Genomic DNA, 22919 nt, shown 5'->3' on the forward strand with positions numbered 1-22919 from the left:
TCATGTGTTACCCAATTAATTATGAAAATGTCAAATAAATCCCTATTACTCGGCTTTTCAAATACAAATGGACAAATTGTTGGCTAACTGTAAGCCGTCCTGCACAATGAATCAACAGCAACCCCGAGGGTTATATGTTCTCTCCCAGCAACCCCGAGGGTTATATGTTCTCTCCCAGCAACCCCGAGGGTTATATGTTCTCTCCCAGCAACCCCGAGGGTTATATGTTCTCTCCCAGACTCATGCGTTGACATTTTGGAGCGTAGCATAAGGTAACCAGTCCATCCAATATGCATAATTATACAGTCCTCACTCAAAGGCTAGACCAATTATGTATCAAAGACATGTTAAATCAGTTTAGTTTTATGTTTTTCTGCCATGCGTAATATGCGGTAGGCTATGTATTGTATAATGGCACAGTCATCATTTGAATTAAGTTTTTCTGGGGAGGGGGGGGGCTTGGGCTGATAAGCCTATGCATGTGCTCTAATATGCATATGAGGGTTCTGAATGAATCATCACCTTAGAAAGCTCTGTCCATTTCGTTTACATTGTTTCAACCTGCTGTTGAACTTCTTTCTTCAAATTGATCATCACAGTGAGGTCAGTTTTAAAAGTATAATGGACTGTTTTGATTGTGTTTGTGATTTGCGATTGCATTTGCACTTAAGTGACTACAAATGCAGTTATGCATGTAATGCTTTATAGGTGTGTGTTTATGGTGAAAATTGTCTTCCCCAAACTTGAAACTCACCTGCAACCTATGTTTGCCAGTTAAGCTCTACACCATTATAAATCGGATGAATGTCCATCATTTTAAGAAGTTATTTGGCCACTTTAGTTGTGATACAAACCTTATCAAAACATATACTATAGGTCTATGGGCAAGGCAACATGAGGTGTGCGACTATGATTTGAAAAAGTCGCAAAAAAAAGGCATGCGCTGTTTTTTTCCTTACTGCACAAGCTGGGCACCATTCACAAGTGATAATACATCATTCACTAATATTGTCACCCATCAGACTATTCTTCAGTTAGTGTTGTGTTTACATATACTAAATAATATATGTGTGGAATTTGTTTTGATTTAGAATGGACCATTATCACGCACCAGTCTCGGGAACAGGGGCATGATTATTTAAAAAAACAAATAAAACGTCCTCTGTGCACTTGAATAGCAACTGGAGGAGGTTTTTCCCGTGGTTCATTTTCATGCCAGCCAGGTAGTTTATACGGCTGTTGTAAAGTGAAGCATTGGGCTTAATATTAGGAAAGTTGATAAATAAATATAAGCTGATGGGATGTTTTTTATCAAGCAAATGCATAGCCTATAGAAATGTTGCGCAACATGAGCTCATGGGCTCTCATGAAATGTTTGCTTAGATTTTCAAATACATTTAGAGTGCCTATTACCAGGCAGTTAGAAAGTTTGTTAGGCTTTGAATGACCATCAGCAGCATCAGAGCTTAGAGAAGCCTAATTACCGTGACTAAACGTTCACGTAGAATTTGACTGCCGTCATGACTCGTGACCGCCGGTGTGGCACTAATACTGACACCGTAACAGCCCAAGTTGTGAGTTGAGTATGAGAGAGCAGAGCTGATAGTGATAATATATCACCTCACATACACCTGGTCTCTGGAGCATGCACTCTCTTTTTGTCTCGCTCCCTCCCCCTCCCTCCCGCGGTCTGTCTTTTCATCTTACTCATCCAGTGTTGTAGTGCAGGTGTGTAAAGATGGTACACACTTCATCTCAGCAGCCTAGCCAGGTGTTAGTTAGTGTGAAGGGTACAGAAAGCCCATCCAGCCTTAACCAGCTCTGCTCTGCCCACCCCTCTGGGTGGCACTAGCACACTGGCATCTGGAGAACCTGGTCATTAGTGCCACCCTAACACACAGAGTTGGGCCAAGCAGTACTTCTGGAGACAGCAGGGCTGGATCCCTTCCTATAGTCATAAAAAGCTTCCTCTCCTTGTCTCCCTTCCTTCATCTGAACTGTAAAAGGTTCTAGATTTGATTGAATCTCAAAGTGCAGATTATAGTCAAAAGGTTCCAGAGACTGTGTGTGTGGGCACATTTTACTATACTTGTGAGTACCAGAAGTCCTCACCAGGAAAGTAAACGAACTAAAATTAAAAGAAGTGAGGACATTTTGCCTGTCCTGACTTGTAAAAAAAGCTATTTTAGGTTTAGGGAAAATAGGATTTTTAATGGGGATCAATTGTTGGTCCCCAAAAAGTCCTAACAAGTATAGTAAGACAAAGCTGTGTGTGTTGTCTAGGGTGTGAAGGGCAATGTAGGCTGCAGGTGGTTCTACCCACAGGTTTCTCATGCTCTGTCCATCAATCAGACACTGTCTGCCCACCAGCACCTGCCATTTCTCTGCCTCTGTCTCTCTCACACACACACTCAAACACACCTACCTGTGGAATCTGCTCTTGTTCAGCACCTTTAAAAAAAATTATGTTTTTGTCTGTTTATAAATGTATCCGCCAGTCTTCTACGCTTCTGGATTTCACACTTGTGAAATATGGAATGACATTGTTGCTCTCTGCCCAGCATGACTGTATGATATGTGTTGTCTCCCTCCAGGTCCAGCTCCAGTCCAGGCCAGTCGTAAGTCAGCGGTGGACCGCCGGCCCGTGGACCTTGGGGGAACGGGGGGGCTGGGCCTCAGTGATCTCCAGTCCATGGCTCGAGAGGAGGGGGAGGGCATGGAGACCTCCGAGACAGAGTCCCTGTCATCCACATACCTACCCTCACTGGAGCGACTACTCACCTCCCCAGACCCCAAACAGGGTACGTGTGTATACATGCATGTCTCCAAAGGCTATGGAGTTGTTGGATTGGTTCCCACAAGGGATACTTTTTTTATATACTGTGAACTGTCTTCGAATACAACTGTCTGCTAAAAGACCATTTTGTTTGTGTGATTGGTTGCAGAGCCGTTTGTGTGGCAGGTGGAGCCGACTAAAGAGGAGTTGAATCAGAAGTTGACCACAGCTACACGCAGTATGGAACACATGAACAGTCTACTGCATGAGACCGAAGCTACTAACGCTGTTCTGATGGAACAGGTCAATGTACGTACACACACACAGTACTGATGAAACAGATATGCTCTCTTTCACAGATGCTCTCCCACTTACAGACAGTGGTGATTTTAACTTCTAAATCTTGGTGGGACAAAATATATATAATGGATCCAATCATTTGGATTAAGACATTAATGAGTGAGCTGGGACGGACATAGTCAATATAACTATTTGTTCACCACTTTTGAAATGTACGGCAACAGAATTCAGAACATGGGCAGAACATGGAGGGGGGGGGGGGTCCGTGATCTTCAGGTCGTAGCTCTAGAAAGAGGCCCACGTTCCGAATTGGATGAAAGTTCACAGCGTATTTTCCCAGTCGTAGCTCATTTTTTCCGAGTTCCCAGGTGTCTTGATCTCAGATTTTGCAGTTCTGTGTTAACAGCTGTTTTGAGCACAGCACATCATGCTTCACTGACAGCATGGCCAATGTTGAATGTTTATCATTTTAAACTCTGAAAAAATACCCATAATCTTATACTTTGTACCACACAGCCACTCCACTGAATAGCAGGCCAATGATTGATTTGCAATGCTTGCAGTTAGCCTCACTGATTCCTTCCAAACCACTCATTGTTGAATTTGCGATTTCCAACTTGTTGTGTAATGTTTATGTCCAATGGCCGATGAGCACTGAGATGTTTTATCTAAAATTTCTCTTCATTATTTCTCTTCATATGACAAGGATTAAAAATGATTTGCCAGTAGATTGTCGACTTGCTTCATGATGATGACTGCTAGCTAAGATTTTGAAAGTATGATGTTGACATGATCAGGGCAATCAACGCTACTGTAGATAAAATTTCATCAAATCACATTAGCTGTGGCCTATAACCTTGATCCTTCTCGGATGGACACTTCTAATGTAACTCTATGGCAGCACCCAATTTTCTAGTTCTACTTACTGGAGACGTAGTGTCCCCATGAGTGACAGAACACTGAGCCAATCACTGCTCAAATACGTCTCAATCCGTATTTTCTGCTGGCTTGCACCACCACCACAGGAAGCACTGAGCTAGGCTGAAACACCTGTATTTGGAGCTGCTTTACTCAAAACAAAAAAAGAGACCATGTTTGTATGCGGCTTTATTAACTCAAAGATATATTTTTTTAACATTATTGGCAAAACTGATATGTGACACATATTAATGCCAAAATAACATGCAAAACATTGTTGCTAAAAATGTGGAGCTCAAAACAGGTGGGGCTCTGCCCTGAATACTTACATATACAGTGCTCACACATTCATACTTGTTTCTTTGTGTACTTGTTCGTTCTTCTGTAGCTGTTGAAGTCTGAAGTGCGTCGTCTGGAGCGTAACCATGAGAGAGAGAAGAGTGTAGCCAACCTGGAGTATCTGAAGAATGTCCTCCTGCAGTTCATCTTCCTGCAGTCAGGCAGCGAGAGACAGGCTCTACTCCCTGTCATACACACCATGTTACAACTCAGCCCTGAGGAGAAGAATAAACTGGCTGCTATCGCAATGGGTAGGTACACACACACTGTAAACAAACACACATGTATATATACACACACACACACACACTGTAAACAAACACACATACACACACACACTGTAAACAAACACACACACACACACACACTGTAAACAAACACACATACACACACACACACTGTAAACAAACACACGCACACACTGTAAACAAACACACACACACATATATATATATATATATTACTTTTTATTTTTTTTATTTCATCTTTATTTAACCAGGTAGGCTAGTTGAGAACAAGTTCTCATTTACAACTGCGACCTGGCCAAGATAAAGCATAGCAGTGTGAACAGACAACACAGAGTTACACATGGAGTAAACAATTAACAAGTCAATAACACAATAGAAAAAAAAGGGGAGTCTATATACAATGTGTGCAAAAGGCATGAGGAGGTAGGCGAATAATTACAATATTGCAGATTAACACTGGATTGATAAATGATCATGTACAGGTAGAGATATTGGTTTGCAAAAGAGCAGAAAAGTAAATAAATAAAAACTGTGGGGATGAGGTAGGTGAAAATGGGTGGGCTATTTACCAATAGATTATGTACAGCTGCAGCGATCGGTTAGCTGCTCAGATAGCTGATGTTTGAAGTTGGTGAGGGAGATAAAGGTCTCCAACTTCAGCGATTTTTGCAATTCGTTCCAGTCACAGGCGGCAGAGTACTGGAACGAAAGGCGGCCGAATGAGGTGTTGGCTTTAGGGATGATCAGTGAGATACACCTGCTGGAGCGCGTGCTACGGATGGGTGTTGCCATCGTGACCAGTGAACTGAGATAAGGCGGAGCTTTACCTAGCATGGCCTTGTAGACGACCTGGAGCCAGTGGGTCTTGCGACGAATATGTAGCGAGGGCCAGCCGACTAGAGCATACAAGTCGCAGTGGTGGGTAGTATAAGGTGCTTTAGTGACAAAACGGATGGCACTGTGATAAACTGCATCCAGTTTGCTGAGAAGAGTGTTGGAAGCAATTTTGTAGATGACATCGCCGAAGTCGAGGATCGGTAGGATAGTCAGTTTTACTAGGGTAAGCTTGGCAGCGTGAGTGAAGGAGGCTTTGTTACGGAATAGAAAGCCGACTCTTGATTTGATTTTCGATTGGAGATGTTTGATATGGGTCTGGAAGGAGAGTTTGCAGTCTAGCCAGACACCTAGGTACTTATAGGTGTCCACATATTCAAGGTCGGAACCATCCAGTGTGGTGATGCTAGTCGGGCAAGCGGGTGCAGGCAGCGATCGGTTGAAAAGCATGCATTTGGTTTTTCTAGCGTTTAAGAGCAGTTGGAGGCCACGGAAGGAGTGTTGTATGGCATTGAAGCTCGTTTGGAGGTTAGATAGCACAGTGTCCAATGACGGGCCGAAAGTATATAGAATGGTGTCGTCTGCGTAGAGGTGGATCAGGGAATCGCCCGCAGCAAGAGCAACATCATTGATATATACAGAGAAAAGAGTCGGCCCGAGAATTGAACCCTGTGGCACCCCCATAGAGACTGCCAGAGGACCGGACAGCATGCCCTCCGATTTGACACACTGAACTCTGTCTGCAAAGTAATTGGTGAACCAGGCAAGGCAGTCATCCGAAAAACCGAGGCTACTGAGTCTGCCGATAAGAATATGGTGATTGACAGAGTCGAAAGCCTTGGCAAGGTCGATGAAGATGGCTGCACAGTACTGTCTTTTATCGATGGCGGTTATGATGTCGTTTAGTACCTTGAGTGTGGCTGAGGTGCACCCGTGACCGGCTCGGAAACCAGATTGCATAGCGGAGAAGGTACGGTGGGATTCGAGATGGTCAGTGACCTGTTTGTTGACTTGGCTTTCGAAGACCTTAGATAGGCAAGGCAGAATGGATATAGGTCTGTAACAGTTTGGGTCCAGGGTGTCTCCCCCTTTGAAGAGGGGGATGACTGCGGCAGCTTTCCAATCCTTGGGGATCTCAGACGATATGAAAGAGAGGTTGAACAGGCTGGTAATAGGGGTTGCGTACATACGTACACATACGTATACATACATACATACATACATACATACATACATACATACATACATACATACAGACACTGTAAACAAACACACACACATGTATGTATGTGTGCATATACATATATACATACACATACACACTGTAAACAAACACACATGTATACGTACACACACACTGTAAACAAATACACATATATATGCACACACTGTAAACAAGCACACACATGTATACATACACACACTGTAAACAAACACACACACTGTAAACAAGCACACACACACACATACAAACACACACACACTGTAAACAAGCACACACGCATACAAACACACACATATACACACACACTGTGAACAAACAAACATATATACATACACACACACTGTAAACAAATACACTGTAAACGCACACACACGTATGTATGTGTGCATATACACATACATATGCATACACACACGCACTGTAAACAAATACACACATTATATATATATACATACACACTGTAAACAAGCACACACATATACACACACACACACTGTAAACAAACACACACAACACACACACACACTGAACAAACACACATATATACATACATACACTGTAAACAAACAAACATATATACATACACACACACACACTGTAAACGAATACACATACACACTGTAAACAAATACACAGACACTGTAAACAAGCACACACATATATATATATATATATATATATATATACATATATACACACACACACACATATACCCATTGTTTTCTAAGTAGTAGTAAGGTCAGTGAAATTAAATTGCAGAGATATCGTCAACATTCTATATAGGTCAACACTGGAGTTGAAATCGGAAGTTTACATACACTTAGGTTGGAGTCATTAATACTTGTTTTTTTAACCACTCCACACATTTCTTGTTAATAAACTATAGTTTTCGGTTTGTCAGTTAGGACATCTACTTTGTGCATGAATCAAGTAATTTTTCCAACAAATGATTTACAGACAGATTATTTCACTTATTCACTGTATCACAATTCCAGTGGGTTAGAAGTTTACATACACTAAGTTGACTGTGCCTTTAAACAGCTTGGATAATACCAGAAAATTAGGTAGGCTAATTAACATCATTTGAGTCAATTGGAGGTGTACCTGTGGATGTATTTCAAGGCCTACCTTCAAACTCAGTACCTTTTTGCTTGACATCATGGGAAAATCAAAAGAAATCAGCAAAGACCTCAAAATAAAAGTGTTGACAAGTCTGGTTTATGTTTAGGAGCAAACGCCTGAAAGTACCACGTTCATCTGTACAAATAATAGTACGCAAGTATAAACACCATGGGACCACGCAACCGTCATACCGCTCAGGAAGGAGACGCGTTCTGTCTCCTAAAGATTAACGTACTTTGGTGAAAAAGTGCAAATCAATCCCAGAACAGCAGCAAAGGACCTTGTGAAGATGCTGGAGGAAACGGTACAAAAGTTTCTATCCACAGTAAAATGATTCCTATATCGACATAACCTGAAAGGCCGCTCAGCAAGAAAGAAGCTACTGTTCGAAAACCGCCATAAAAAACCCAGACTACAGTTTGCAACTGCAGATGGGGACAAAGATCGTACTTTTTGGAGAAATGTCCTCTGGTCTGATGAAACAAAAATAGAACCGTTTGGCCATAATGACCATTGTTATGTTTGGAGGAAAAAGGGAGAGGTTTGCAAGCCGAAGACACCATCCCAACTGTGAAGCATGGGGATGGCAGCATCATGTTGTGGTGGTACTTTGCTGCAGGGGGGACTGGTGCGCTTCACAAAATAGATGGGTCATGAGGAAGGAGGATGAAGGAAAATTAGGTGGATATATTGAAGCAACATCTCAAGACATCAGTCAGGAAGTTAAAGCTTTGTTGCAAATGGGTCTTCCAAATGGACACTGACCCCAAGCATACTTCCGAAGTTGTGGCAAAATGGCTTAAGGACAACAAAGTCAAGGTATTGGAGTGGCCATCGCAAAGGCCTGACCTCAATCCTATAGAACATTTGTGGGCAGAACTGAAAAAGCGTGTGCGAGCAATGAGGCCGACACACCTGACTCAGTTATACCAGCTCTGTCAGGAGGAATGGGCCAAAATTCACTCAACTTATTGTGGGAAGTTTGTGGTAGGCTACCCAAATGTTACACCCAAGTTAAACAATTTGAAGGCAATGCTACCAAATACTACTTGAGTGTATGTAAACTTCTAACCCACTGGGAATGTCATTAAAGAAATCAAAGCTGAAATAAATCATTCTCTGCTATTATTCTGACATTTCACCTTCTTAAAATAAAGTGGTGATCCTAACTGACCTAAAATGGGGAATTTTTACTCTGATTAAATGTCAGGAATTGTGAAAAACTGAGTTCAAATGTATTTGGCTCAGGTGTATGTAAACTTCCCACTTCAACTGTATATGAAATACTGTGTTGATGCTGCAGTGTCTTCCCTGTATTTCTAACCTGGTCACTTTCTGCTGCAGGTGAGGAGGAGGTGGGAGGAGCTAGAGGCTCAGGATGGACCTCCTACCTCCACTGTGTTGATACTGCAGTGTCTTCCCTGTATTTCTAACCCGGTCTCTTTCTGCTGCAGGTGAGGAGGAGGTGGGAGGAGCTAGAGGCTCAGGATGGACCTCCTACCTCCACTGTGTTGATACTGCAGTGTCTTCCCTGTATTTCTAACCCGGTCTCTTTCTGCTGCAGGTGAAGAGGAGGTGGGAGGAGCTAGAGGCTCAGGATGGACCTCCTACCTACACAGTTGGTCAGGCATCAGATGAACACACACACATCAACCAATGTCCTCTTTCTACCTGCCTTCACTTTCATATGGTCCATATGTCTGATCAACTGAGTAATTAAAAAGTCTTAATATATTGATGATCATCCATCTACTTGAAAAAAAGCCAGTAGTCAGCAATGCCAGTACTCTATTTTTTTAGCTGATGGTACGTTACTGAACCATTTATGGTGGGTTAATTCACCAATACCTCAGTCATTACTGGGATTATTTTTATGAGATAGATTTTGTTGCTTTGTAACAATCAATTCCAAGCAACACTTATGTTTTACAATAATTCATGAAGTGAACTATGACTCTTGTTACAGATTTGACCATCTGTTTTCATTGCTCACTCATCATAGGTCTGATACAGGGCAGCAGGTAGCCTAGCAGTTAAAAGGCGCTGTATGGTCAATCCCACATCTACATTTGCCTTGCAGCATTTATGGTGATATGGCCTCTGCAGAAGGCAGGTATTCATACTCCTTGCGCTTCGCAGAACTGTTGTGAAGGAAGTTGTCAATGAAGTGAGTTTGTGTTTATACAGGACCTACCGTCAACCAATTATGTCAATGCGGAGCTATACTGAGCCCTCCACATTGTTAATACATTTGGGAGGCGCACGGAAATGTGGTACGGAGCTCAGTTTGGCCTGTTCATGCCTCCGGAGGCTCCGCAATTGCGTCACACCCTACATACGGAGCCTTTGGATCAACCACAAATTTGCTTTAAGTGTGTTGTGCCAGTAACCAAAAGGTTGGTGGTTCGAATCCCCGAGCCGACTAGGTGAAAAATATGTTGATGTGCCCTTGAGCAAGGCACTTAATTCGAATTACTCCTGTAAGTCGCTCTGGATATGAGTGTCTGCTAAATGATAAAAACATATGTTCAAATTCACACCTATTTAATTTATTTTGATGTATCAATATCACATACCAAAGGATGCTCTGGTAATATATAGGTACATAATCTGTAATTGGGAACAACTTAACTATATGTAAATATACCCTGAGTGTACAGAACATTAAGAACACCTTCCTAATATTGAGTTGCACCATTTTTTTGCCCTTAGAACAGCCTGAATTTGTAGGGGAATGGACTCTACAAGAGATGCTGGTCCATTTTGACTCCAATGCTTCACACAGTTGTGTCAAATTGGCTGGATGTCCTTTGGGTAGTGGACCATTCTTGATACACACTGCAAACTTGGGCGTGAAAAATAACAGTAGCGTTGCAGTTCTTGACACACTCTAACCGGTGCGCCTGGCACCTACTACAATAACCCGTTCAAAAGCTCTTAAATCTTTTGTCTTGCCCATTCACCCTCTAAATGGCACACATACACAATCCATGTCTCAAGGCTTAAAAGTCCTTCTTTAACATGTCTCCTCCCCTTCATCTACACTGATTGAAGTGGATTTAACAAGTGACATCAATATGAGATCATAGCTTACACCTAGATTCACCTGGTCAGTCTGTCATGGAAAGAGCAGGTTTTACCAATATTTTGTACTCTGTGTATATGGTAATTACTATGTATTTACTGTGTAATTACCATGTTTTTACAATGTGGGGCTGCGTCTTTTCCAATTTAACCAAACATGCAGAAATGGTTCTGGATATCAGTGGTTGGGTAAAATGCCAGTCTCTGCTTTGCTCTGTAGTCGTATGGTAGTGCTTTATATCTGAAATTGCATCCTATTTCCCATATATTGGAAATAAGGGGGCAAACATGAACTGGCACATCTCTTACCCAGGGTGACATGCTAATATCATTGTTCTGTATCATTCCTAAGGCAGCTGCTTCTGCTTCTTATTAATGAACGAGGGAGGATTGGGGGGACCAGTAATACATGGGAATAACTGAATGTACTTTTAATTAATCACTAGGGAAAGTATTGTGTTAATGATGAACATTTTATTTTAAGAGATTTATTAGGCTATAGTTTAAGATTAAACATGGTTATTGATTTTTGTAGTACACTGGTGAGGGTTTCCAGTCCTCACAGTTTGGTTGATGTCTTGTCGTATTCTGGGTAAGAAGTGTTTTACAAAAGGACAAATAAGTCCAAATATAAGCTTACGTTTTAGACCTACCATTTTATGAAGAGAAGACCTGCAATAAGGAGCCTAACCACAATCCTTATTATTTAACTGTGAATACACATGTCAATTGAAATAAATATTTACTGTGTTAAAGATTTTAGTTGATTAAATAAAGTGATCTGGAGTGAAAATGTCCATTATAACACACACTCATTATGTATTATCTGTATTTCTAAGGGATAGCCTAGAGAAAGACCTTTCAGATGTTTCCTCATCCGGGAAATACTTCCTTTTAAGGAAATATATTCCCAGTTACATGACGTAAGCACAATGAGCACGAGTAGGCTATGTACTTCAAAGTTATAGTCTACATTAGTGTCTTTTTATAGTTGAATTTCATTTTTTGTTAATTTGATCGAACGCTTTTTAAAACATAAAACACTTTCGAGGAGCGCCCAACTGAGCCCCCAATGGCACACAATAATTATAACTTTATAGCTCAAATTCCTGTGAAGTAGTTTGCCAAATATAATGTATTGTTTTACTGAAGGTGCTTCTGTGGAAAACCGGTGCTGTTCGGGAAGATTTCATCGCGCCATGTTTAGCGGGAAAATATGTTGGAAATAGACCTAAACAGCGCAATGAAATAAGAACAGTTAGTGCATGAGGGTTGACGGTTTCCATGAAATGTATTTCTAGGTAGGATATTAACCCCCTGATGCATCTGTCTCGGTATTTACAGTAAAGGCTAGCCTAATGTGGTCCCAACATGGATGACTTGACTAAAATGTGAAGTTCCCGAGAGGGCGGGTCTAGTCCGGTTAAATGACATTTTAGCGCAGTAGCCAGATTGTACACTGATAGAGAAACAGGCGAGGCTCATTCGCCATTACAAAGAAAGTGTATCTTGTTAACAGTAGTCTATCTAAAATACATCCCCTCGAGACCCAAACATCTGGGGGGAGAAAGGCCGGTGGAGACGAAACCCCTGCAGTCCAGAAGATGTTGGGGGTGGTAGAAGAAATGACCAACGGCAACGGGTGAGCACTGGACAGAAAATAACTGTATGATGGACCAAATCTGCTTCTATAAAGAGTTTGTAGAGTATCATTCGCCGTCTGTTGACTCTTGACAAACGAAATTGCAGCCTGTTGAATTCAATGACCCGGATCAGCGCTGTCTGCAGTCGCGCACAGAAGAATTGATGCAGTGTAGGGTGTGACCACTGGTGAAGTAATGTAACAATCACAACGCGGCCTACTTTCGTTTACAGGATAGACTACTGAACAACATGGAATAATCTTAATCAATCTGGTTAGGCCTATTCACAATGAGATATATGAACAAACGTATTTTATTTGCTGCTCTGCAGGGGGCTACTTTGCTGACATTTATTAAAGCCTGAATTAGATTGTACAGCTGTACTTTACAGTTGTAGACCTACTTGTTGCAAACTTCGGATGATATGTTACGAATTCATACAATATGTTAATAATTGAAATTAGTACAATATTTTAGGGAATTTGCTAAACGTAAGATGTTACGAATTCCAATTTGTTGTCACGAACTGTAGCTAGGAGGCTAATGTTCGCGAGGGTAGGGGTTAAGGTTAGGCGTTAGGTTGAAGGCTTAGCTAACATGCTAAGTAGTTGCTAATTAGCTAAAGTTTACAGTGATGACGTAAGAACACCCAACCTTTGGGTTGCTAGACGTTCACGTTATACGCCCACCCAGTCACCCCGACCAACCACCATACTTTAATTTTTGCCATAAGTAAACTTCTGTTTTATGTAACTATACCACATGTAACATATCATACTAATTTGAGTGTCCCGGATTTATCATACTAATTTGAGTGTCCCGGATTAACATTTACTATGTTACTAGACTGAAGTAGCCTAGGCCTGGGACCATTTGACACCTTGTTGTGGTCATAAGGACAACAGTGTTTAGGCTGTGTTTACACAGGCAGCCCAATTCTGATTTTTCTTTCACTAATAGTTTTTTTTTGTCAATCAGATCTGATGTGAAAAGAGCTGATGTGATTGGTCAAGAGACCAATTAGTGGGAAAATGTAAATACAACTATAAAGGTCAAGACCTATGTCCATAGGATACTTACATACAGTACAGGGCAGGAGCTTCATATCCATGCTGTTCAGGTTTGACTCAGTGAATATGATGATGCTATCTCCCTCCGTCCAGTTGTTAGTGGTTACTGTACTTCCATTCTGCCCCATGAGACACGTTTCAGCAGATCCACTTCCTGGCTTGTTAATTCTCCTCCACCCCTGTGTGTGTGTGTGTGTGTTACTTTATTTAGATCTGGGATCTCTGCTCCCATCAGGAAAGACAACGTTTTATCCTGTACTCGTTCACCGGGCCACATTCACCCAACATAAGTACAACAGGCTCTGTGATGCATTTTGTCTCCCCTGCACTGTCTGCCCCCACAAACAAACATTCACACTCCATATATAACTTCCTGTCCTGAGCTGGTGTTGGGGAGGGAGAGGGAGAGAGAGATCATGATGTGGAGAGCGGATGTCTCTAGTCTCCTGAGTCTCTCTCTCTGTCTTTCAGGGCTCCATCCTGACTAGGAATGAGCTCTGTGGGAACATTGGACATCAGAGCTACTGTCAATCAGATAGCTACGCTGTCACACATGTTTGTACATTTACACATTTGGTATACCTAGTTTTTTACTGGAATTGTGCATATTTGTACTTTCCCTGCCCAATTTATTAGCAGTTTTGACCTTTTTAATATAGTAGAATTTCTAGCCAGAGCCTGAATAAACTAGGGCCATAGTAGTATGGCAAGTCATATCAGATTGTGGATTTAGACTGAATCATGTCTGTTTACACAATCAAGGCTTACCAGGCAGGTTCCCAGTCTGTCTTGCATTAGAATGGCATATAACATTATTAGTCACAAGTTTCTAGCATGACATTGAGACAATTGTATGAAATATTTCTGATGGTTTACCAAATCGTTTCATTTGCACTTACTTGGCTAACTCCCACATTTCAGTCTCCTCTTCCGTCTGTGTGGGTTCATGAGTATATCGCCCTCTGGTGGCCACAGTAGACAACAGCAGTGGTGAAATGAGTTGAGAGGAGCAGTGGCTCTGCTTCCCAAATGTCTGTGTGGTATCAGTGTGGTATTGTGATCCATATTCCTGGTATCTTCCTGTGACACACAATAAACAAAGACAATATTTTGTAATGCACACAGCCCACTCCCTCCCTAGCCCTGACCCTACTCTAGCCCTGACTATGGCTGCAGTGATACATACAGCCAGCTCGCTCCACTCTTATTCCTGTCCTCAATCACTGAACAGACTGCACCCTATGAGTCAGTCAGCCACCAACACTCAGCCACACACACATGCATGTATACACACAAACACACATGCTCCATCATCACGCCAACCACTGGCAGGCCTTCCAGGCAGCCAAATAGGAAGTGATGTGGGTGAGCAGAGGCAGAGATAACAACAGACACAGTAGGGACACAGCAGTGACAACAACAGCAGCAACCTCACAGCAGCCTAACAAAATACTTTGGTAAGACATTAATATTTTACATTTTTCTGTTTCTTCTACATGCAACCTACACAATCTGCAGTATCAGATCTTCAGATCTTGATGGTTGAATAGAGTATTAGCGGGTTTGTAGCTCAGTAGCCCACTCTTCATCTTAGTTATGTTAATTCAATGTCTCCTTGAAAGAAATGTCAAAAAAATATTTCCAACCAGATGGCTGCAAATCTGAGGGCAGCGTTGGTCTATAAGACTGCAGTACCTGTGATATCCAGAAAGTTGCAGTATCTTCATGTTTAGGTGGATTTGGACATTCATTTACTTGGCTTTCCTCCTCTGGCTGATACCACTCTTGTTTGTCTTGGGAAATCTATGCAGAAATCATGTGTTGTTCCATAGAAAGAATGAATTATATCAACCAAGTAAATCTCACGGACAGTTGATCACAGTACTCAAATGTGTCAGTGTTGCAGTCAGTCAGTTAGAAAGTGGCTGGCGGCCTACACCCCAGCTCTACCCTCTAAACTAGGACTGGAATGTAGTGGCTACAAAGGCAGCATTAAGAGGACCCTAAGGGGAGGTGTGTGTGTGTAGTGAGTGTCTTTCAGCCAGTCATCACATTCCTGCTGAACATGCTTCATTTTCGTACTCAGCCAATATCCCTATAGCCTCTGGCCTCAGGATACTAAAGAGACTCTCACGAACTGTGAATGTTATTTTGGGCATTAGCCTACTCGAAAATAACGATCATAAGACACACTTTTATTATGATCAAATTACAGCAATCATCACCACCATCAGGTCTTCACCACACAGGTTAGATATTTTATAGTAAGCCTGTTGCAGCTAGTTTGTCATATAAATGTAATAGTTGCATTCATGTGTGAATTTCATGTAAATGAATGTTTGTGTGTGTGTGTGTGTGTGTGTGTGTGTGTGTGTGTGTGTGTGTGTGTCTGCTGGGTGTGTTGACTCTAGAGACACCCATGCCCTAAAGATAGAACTATCTCTTTACACGCACGCATTCACACACTTACCTCTCTCATTGTATTAGCCAATAACATTCTCTGAGCAAGAGGAACAATATCAAATTAAAGCATTTAGTCATAATGTGCTGAAGGCAGACTCACAAATCACATCAACACTGCGTAAAAGGCAAGTATACCACTTTATGGCATTTCAATATTCATTTTGGACAGTTGTGTTTTCCCTGTGTGGGTCATTGTTTAGTTGCTGTAGACCCATACCGTCAAATGTTTTAGCCTTTCTAGTAGTCTGCTACACCAGGGCCTGCCTGTGTCTCTGGTCCTCTGTGTAGAACTCTCTTTGCTCCTCTCTCTGTCTGTGTGTTTGTTTGTTTGTGACAACTCTTTATTTGCTGTGATGTTACAGGTCGTGTATGGCTCTCTTACCCTAATGCAAGTGTTTGATTGGGTTGTTCTCATGTTGTTGTAGAGATTGACACTGGTCTGATATGGGTGGGGTTAGGGACTGTGATATTGGCTGCAGTAACATGAATGGACACACACACACACACACACTAAAGTCCCAAACAGGAAGAGGAAAAGGTGTTATTGTGGGGTCAGAGCAGCCATCACCATAGTGACCATGTAAACTCTGAACTCTTCGGGCAAGGCTCTGGCCGTGTGTGTGTGTGTGTGTGCCCTGTGTGAAGAGTTCAGTGTACAGTTTTACAGATGTGCTTTGAGGCTGTGAATACATAGGAAGCTGAATACACAGTACACACACAGGTTGGATTGGTTCATTACTTGGGGCTCCAATGGCGCTGTTTGGTATCCTGAGGAAATCTGAGAGGATGAGAAGTTCTATTACGTAATAGTCCTTAGGAATAAATCTATATTGTCAGTTTAGTTCACCTCTGCTGATTTTTATTAGTATTTACTACAGATCTCAGGTCTGTGAAGGGGCCACGGACTGTATATGCTTTTATCAATTAACTGAAGAATGTGCAGGAAACACACTGCCCTCTTCTATCACAGACTTCTCTCTTAGGCGGACTGATGCAGAGAGAGACTGGGGACAGAGAGAGAGACAACAGGAAGATAGAGGCTGAACTGTAGACAACTTATCAACACGCTATCAACATATCAATATCAACTAAGCGTCATGTTGGATTGATCAGTGGAAGGGATCTCTAACGAAAATTAGTTTCTCTATTGGAAAAGTTCAGTTAGGTCCCTCCCCGTTTCATTCCGTTTTAGAAATGTTTTGCAACGGAATCGGCGTAATGAATACGCACCTGCCTTAAGGCTGAGAATTTGGGCGGAGCGAGGAGCTGATAGGTGTGTTGGATCAGAGCCACACCCCTGATAGGTCATTCCTTTAGATGTGTGCCTTGAGGTGTGTGTTTGTCAGAGATAAAGGGAGTGTGGAATGTAGTAGCCGGCTGTTCCAGGAGAGCGCGTGGACTGTTCTGCCAAGGGCTTCCCAGGTGTGAGCTGCTGTTCTGGGCTTGGAGAGGAGACTGGTGGGGCTCAGTGCTGGTTGTCGGCCTGTCGAGCTTTGGAACTTACTGATCACACGCACACGAGGATTACTGACTGAGTTTGTATCCGTGCCCCGGTGGACGGTGGGAGGGAAGGAGGGATGAACTCTCTGCGGCTGAAGGAGTTGTCTAACTCAGACCTGTACAGACGCAGACAGGAGAGACCTGACAGCTATGGAAGCATAGCTAGTAACAGCCTCAGGTGAGCTCTCTCTCGCTCTGATTTCTCTCTATTTGACCAGACTGCAGAGCGAACAGACAGTAGGTCAGCAAAGTGTACTGTAGTGGGGGATGGTTAAGGTTAACACTGGGTACATTTGATGAGTCACCATCTGTTGGTGTCCTTTGTGTTGTAGAGAGGCAGACAACCTGGTCTGTGTGGTCTGGGAGTATGACTGAGGTGAAGCCTGTGTATGTTCGCCTCAAAGATATCCGAGAGTGGAAGACTCCTTGTCTCTAACATGTAGGCTCACTTTTTGTGAACAGTCCCATCGCTAGTCAGACTGTTGAATAAACTTCAAATGAACTTACTTTACCTGTTGTCCTCTGATTTTGTCCATTTGTACGAGGTACACAGACAAAATATCCACAGAGTAGTGTTTGTAACCTAACTTTCAGTACGCTGGTCTGTATGTCGGTTTCCAAAGCTGACGTAATTCGCATGCGACTTGGACAATAAGTCAACAATGGCCGAGTTTAATCGAAGCACAGTCCAAAGGCTGTCCCACGCAATCAGCTGGCAAATTTCACAAGCACTTCCAGCTGATTGCGAGGGAACACGCTTTGGTCCACAACTTTTGGTTACTTTCGGCTATTGTTTACATATTGCTAATCATGTGAAATCCACCAGGAGATAAAGAAAACAAGCAACCAAACTTACCGGCTCTGTAAAAAGTTAGTAAACAACACTTTCCTGTGGTTACCCTATATCTTCACTTCCTACCGCCAGATCCCAGGCCTGTAAAGGGGCCACTCTCCATATTCTGGTATATCAACTTTTTTACAGCGCCTTATTTCAGACTGATATTCATGGAGTAACCGTGGTAACCGTCTGTTTAGACAACGTGTATGTACATTTTGGTAATGGGTTGTGTGCGGATCCTGTCTGATGGGGGTTTAGAACAGCAACACATTTTTCAGCGGAAACCGTTTACTCCGAACCTATAACATTTGCAAACAAAACAAGAGTTCCTATTGGACAAATTCAGGTAAGTCCCTCCCCGTTTTGTTCCGTTTGCTATGTGCTTCTTTTTGGTTCATAGAGTAAACCGTTTCCATTGCAAACCATTTTTCAACAGATTAAACATTTTGCAATGGAATCAGACTAATGAATGTCCTCACTGTTCCAACAATACCTACCGATAGGCATGGGGAGGCATGTTCAAAGGGAAGAGAGAGAGGCTGTTTTTAAAACAAGGTACCAACTTTGGAATAGAACATCCCCATTCTCTCTGTCAATCTCTTCCTGCTCTCTTTCTCTCCAGGCTTCTACCTTCCCATAGAGTGGCAGGTAGCCTAGGGGTTAGTGTTGGGCCAGTAACCAAAAGGTCACTGGTTCAAATACTTGCGCCGACAAGGTGAAAAATCTGTCGATCTCCCTTGTTCAAGGCACTTCACCCTACTTTGGTCCAGGGGCACCATAGTACTATGGCTGACCCTGTAAAAAAATGAATTTCACTGCACCTATCCTGTGTACGTGACGACAACCCTTTTTTCCCTCTCCTTCAGTCTCTCTACCCACCCTCCCCTTTTCTTTGTCCCTGATCCTGCTGTGATTAGAGGTCTGCATCTCTCCCAAGGGTCAGACAGACGTGTCATATCACAAACACACACCAGCCTTCACTGCTAAACATGATGCACTGAAGTGCTTTGTCAGCAGAACTGAGCTAGTAACAGAACATGAGGTCACCTGGTCTCTGTGCTGTGACATCATTGGTTGTAGTGGTTTGTCCTTCACATATGACCCACAAACACACGGATCACATCCCAGGCTGCCACACATCCTCCCAAACCCTCCCTCCTCCTTTCACTCAGCCCTCAACAGGAAATTAAACTCTGAAATTATGCCAGTAGGGCAGAGGGGCAGGGCTGAGGTTTTATGGACGTTGGGAACAAAAGCAAAACAGGGAGGTTAATGTGTGAGATACTTTGCACAAAAATAACTAACATGTCTAAAAAGACCACCTACATTCTAGTTTCTTCCACTTTCCGTTCCGTTGGTTTGAGGTGCACAGCCACAGGTGTTTCCCTTGTTGTGTAATGCCACTACAGCCCTTACATTTCTCCATTAGGGGAGAGTGGGGAAAGTTGAGCCGCACTCGTTTCTCGGAAACCGTCCACCAAATTAATCATTTGACCAAATATTTATAAAGAGGTCATCATTTCACGGACTAAGTTGAGCAAATGTAAGTGTTTTCTTCCCAGGTGTAATGCAAGGGGCCTGGCCTGTGTTAAGTGTTTCAAAAAGTACCAAGTGTTTGTTAGGCGTTAAGCCTGTGTTCAAATGATTAAAAGACCAAAAAGCGATTATGTTGACTTGTGTTTGGGAAATAAAGATAGGTAGTGGTAACACTTACAGAGTAAGTGGGAAGTTTACATACACCTGAGCCAAATACATTTAAACTCCGTTTTTCACAATTCCTGACATTTAACCGTAGTAAAAATGCCCTGTCTTAAGTCAGTTAGGACCACCACTTTATTTAATAAGGTGAAATGTCAGAATAATAGTAGAGATTTATTTCAGCTTTTATTTCTTTCATCACATTCCCAGTGGGTCAGAAGTTTACATACAATCAATTAGTATTTGGTAGCATTGCCTTTTTAAATTGTTATACTTAGGTGAAACATTTCAGGTAGCCTTCCACAAGCTTCCCACAATAAGTTGGGTGAATTTTGGCCCATTCCTCCTGACAGAGCTAGTGTAACTGAGTCAGGTTTGTAGGCCTCCTTGCTCACACACGCTTTTTCAGTTCTGCCCACAAATGTTCTATAGGATTGAGGTCAGGGCTTTGTGATGGCCACTCCAATACCTTGACTTTGTTGTCCTTAAGCCATTTTTCCACAACTTTGGAAGTATGCTTGGGGTCATTGTCCATTTGGAAGACCCATATGCAACCAAGCTTTAACTTCCTGACTGATGTCTTGAGATGTTGCTTCAATATATCCACATAACTTTCCTTTCCTCGTGATGCCATCTATTTTGTGAAGTGCACCAGTCCCTCCTGCAGCAAAGCACCCCCACAACATGATGCTGCCACCCCCGTTCTTCACAGTTGGAATGATGTTCTTTGGCTTGCAAGCCTCCACTGTTTCCTCCAAACATGACGATGGTCATTATGGCCAAACAGTCCTATTTATGTTTCGTCAGACCAGAGGACATTTCTCCAAAAAGTACGATCTTTGTCCCCATCTGCAGTTGCAAACCGTAGTCTGGCTTTTTTATGGTGGTTTTGGAGCAGTGGCTTCTTCCTTGCTGAGCGGCCTTTCAGGTTATGTTGATATATGACTCGTTTTACTGTGGATATAGATACTTTTGTACCTGTTTCCTCCAGCATCTTCACAAGGTCCTTTACTGTTGTTCTGGGATTGACTTTTCGCACCACATTGTGTTCATCTCTAGGAGACAGAACGCGTGTCCTTGCTGAGCGGTATGAAGGCTGCGTGGTCCCATGGTGTTTATACTTGCGTACTATTACAGATGAACGTGGTGCCTTCATGGCTTTGGAAATTGCTCCCAAGGATGAACCAGACTTGTGGGGGTCTTGGCTGATTTATTTTGATTTTCCCATAATGTCAAGCAAAGAGGCACTGAGTTTGAAGGTAGGCTGTGAAATACATCCACAAGTACACCTCCAACTGACTGAAATGATGTCAATTAGCCTATCAGCAGCTTATGAAGCCATGACATAATTTTCTGGAATTTTCCAAGCTGTTTAAAGGCACAGTCAACTTAGTGTATGTAAACGTCTGACCCACTAGAATTGTGATACAGTGAAATAATCTGTCTGTAAACAATTGTTGGAAAAATGACTTGTGTCATGCACAAAGTAGATGTCCTAACCGCAAAACTATAGTTGGTTAACAAGAAACCTGTGGAGTGGTTGTATGTAAACTTCTTACTTTAACTGTAATTCAGTACAGAAATATGTAGGTGGCTTAACTTACCCATACCCGGGGTAACATGTGCCAGAGACCACTTTTCTTTGGACAAGCTATGTTTTTAGAAATGTTTACATGAATTCTGATTATTTCCATGGATACACGACATCCTGAAATATATGTAGATATTTTTGTTTGAAAGAATACTATATTTCTCTTGATGAAGTGATGCTTAATGTAAAAAATATTGCTCAACTTACCCCACTCTCCCCTACCATGTCTACTGTTGACACAGCCAGGGGAAGAGAGGGGTTTGTTTCGTTATTGTTCTCCTTAGTGCTAGCAGCCTTATTAGCCTGTAGCTCCAGTCTCATCTGTGTACGGAGCCATCGCTTAGACATAACTGCCTCAGCTTTGTCTAGGAAACATACCTGTCAAACTCAACGTTTGCCTCTGGCAGGGAGGGCAAAGTACACAGTTAGTTTTTTACAGTATGGCTATCGCAACTAAACAATAACTTTTGGTTTTAGAAATAGTTAGAGGATTCCTTGGGAGCCAGGGTTTGTAAGGTGGCCCGGGCCGACTGGGGAGGGGGCCTTGGGAGATCTGTGGCTGGGTTGGTTTGGATGGCCTGGCCTGGTGTTGCCAGAATGTGTGTTTGAAGGTATGGCATAACCCTGTCTCTGGCTCTGACCCACGTGTGGAGTATTCTGGTTGAGCAATGAAACCTTGCAGCTGTGCTGTTGCACCAATTTCTCACCAACAGGAAATACCATCACCATAGTGATTTACACTGCTACATTTACATTACATTTACATTTAAGTCATTTAGCAGACGCTCTTATCCAGAGCGACTTAAAAATTGGTGAATTCACCTTCTGACATCAGTGGAACAGCCACTTTACAATAGTGCATCTAAATCATTTAAGGGGGGGTGAGAAGGATTGCTTTATCCTATCCTAGGTATTCCTTGAAGAGGTGGGGTTTCAGGTGTCTCCGGAAGGTGGTGATTGACTCCGCTGTCCTGGCGTCGTGAGGGAGTTTGTTCCACCATTGGGGGGCCAGAGCAGCGAACAGTTTTGACTGGGCTGAGCGGGAACTGTACTTCCTCAGTGGTAGGGAGGCGAGCAGGCCAGAGGTGGATGAACGCAGTGCCCTTGTTTGGGTGTAGGGCCTGATCAGAGCCTGGAGGTACTGCGGTGCCGTTCCCCTCACAGCTCCGTAGGCAAGCACCATGGTCTTGTAGCGGATGCGAGCTTCAACTGGAAGCCAGTGGAGAGAGCGGAGGAGCGGGGTGACGTGAGAGAACTTGGGAAGGTTGAA

The 22919-nt window shown here is 42.7% G+C and overlaps 2 protein-coding genes across 5 annotated transcripts in view; both read left to right on the top strand.

Moving 5' to 3' along the window:
* The window catches only part of LOC135519204 (GRIP and coiled-coil domain-containing protein 2-like), a 34677-nt gene extending 23016 nt beyond the window's left edge, over nt 1-11661 (top strand). For both annotated transcript variants that reach the window (XM_064944297.1, XM_064944298.1), the window contains 4 exons: nt 2595-2801; nt 2946-3085; nt 4383-4584; nt 9327-11661. In XM_064944297.1, coding sequence (XP_064800369.1) covers nt 2595-2801; nt 2946-3085; nt 4383-4584; nt 9327-9400 — 623 coding nt within the window. In that variant the 3' untranslated portion in view covers nt 9401-11661. The remainder of the gene's footprint in view (nt 1-2594; nt 2802-2945; nt 3086-4382; nt 4585-9326) is intronic.
* Nucleotides 11662-12233: 572 nt separating this feature from the next.
* The window catches only part of LOC135519205 (LIM and senescent cell antigen-like-containing domain protein 1), a 42229-nt gene continuing 31543 nt past the window's right edge, over nt 12234-22919 (top strand). Inside the window, exon 1 of one of the 3 annotated variants that reach the window (XM_064944302.1) lies at nt 12234-12488. In XM_064944302.1, the coding sequence (XP_064800374.1) occupies nt 12451-12488 (38 nt within the window). In that variant the 5' untranslated portion in view covers nt 12234-12450. Of the gene's footprint in view, nt 12489-14928; nt 15017-17371; nt 17701-22919 lie in introns of those variants that run through there. The other 2 variants (XM_064944301.1, XM_064944300.1) reach the window with 2 other exon arrangements.

This window comes from Oncorhynchus masou, chromosome 29 (genome assembly GCF_036934945.1).
Source record: "Oncorhynchus masou masou isolate Uvic2021 chromosome 29, UVic_Omas_1.1, whole genome shotgun sequence".
NCBI lineage: Eukaryota > Metazoa > Chordata > Actinopteri > Salmoniformes > Salmonidae > Oncorhynchus > Oncorhynchus masou.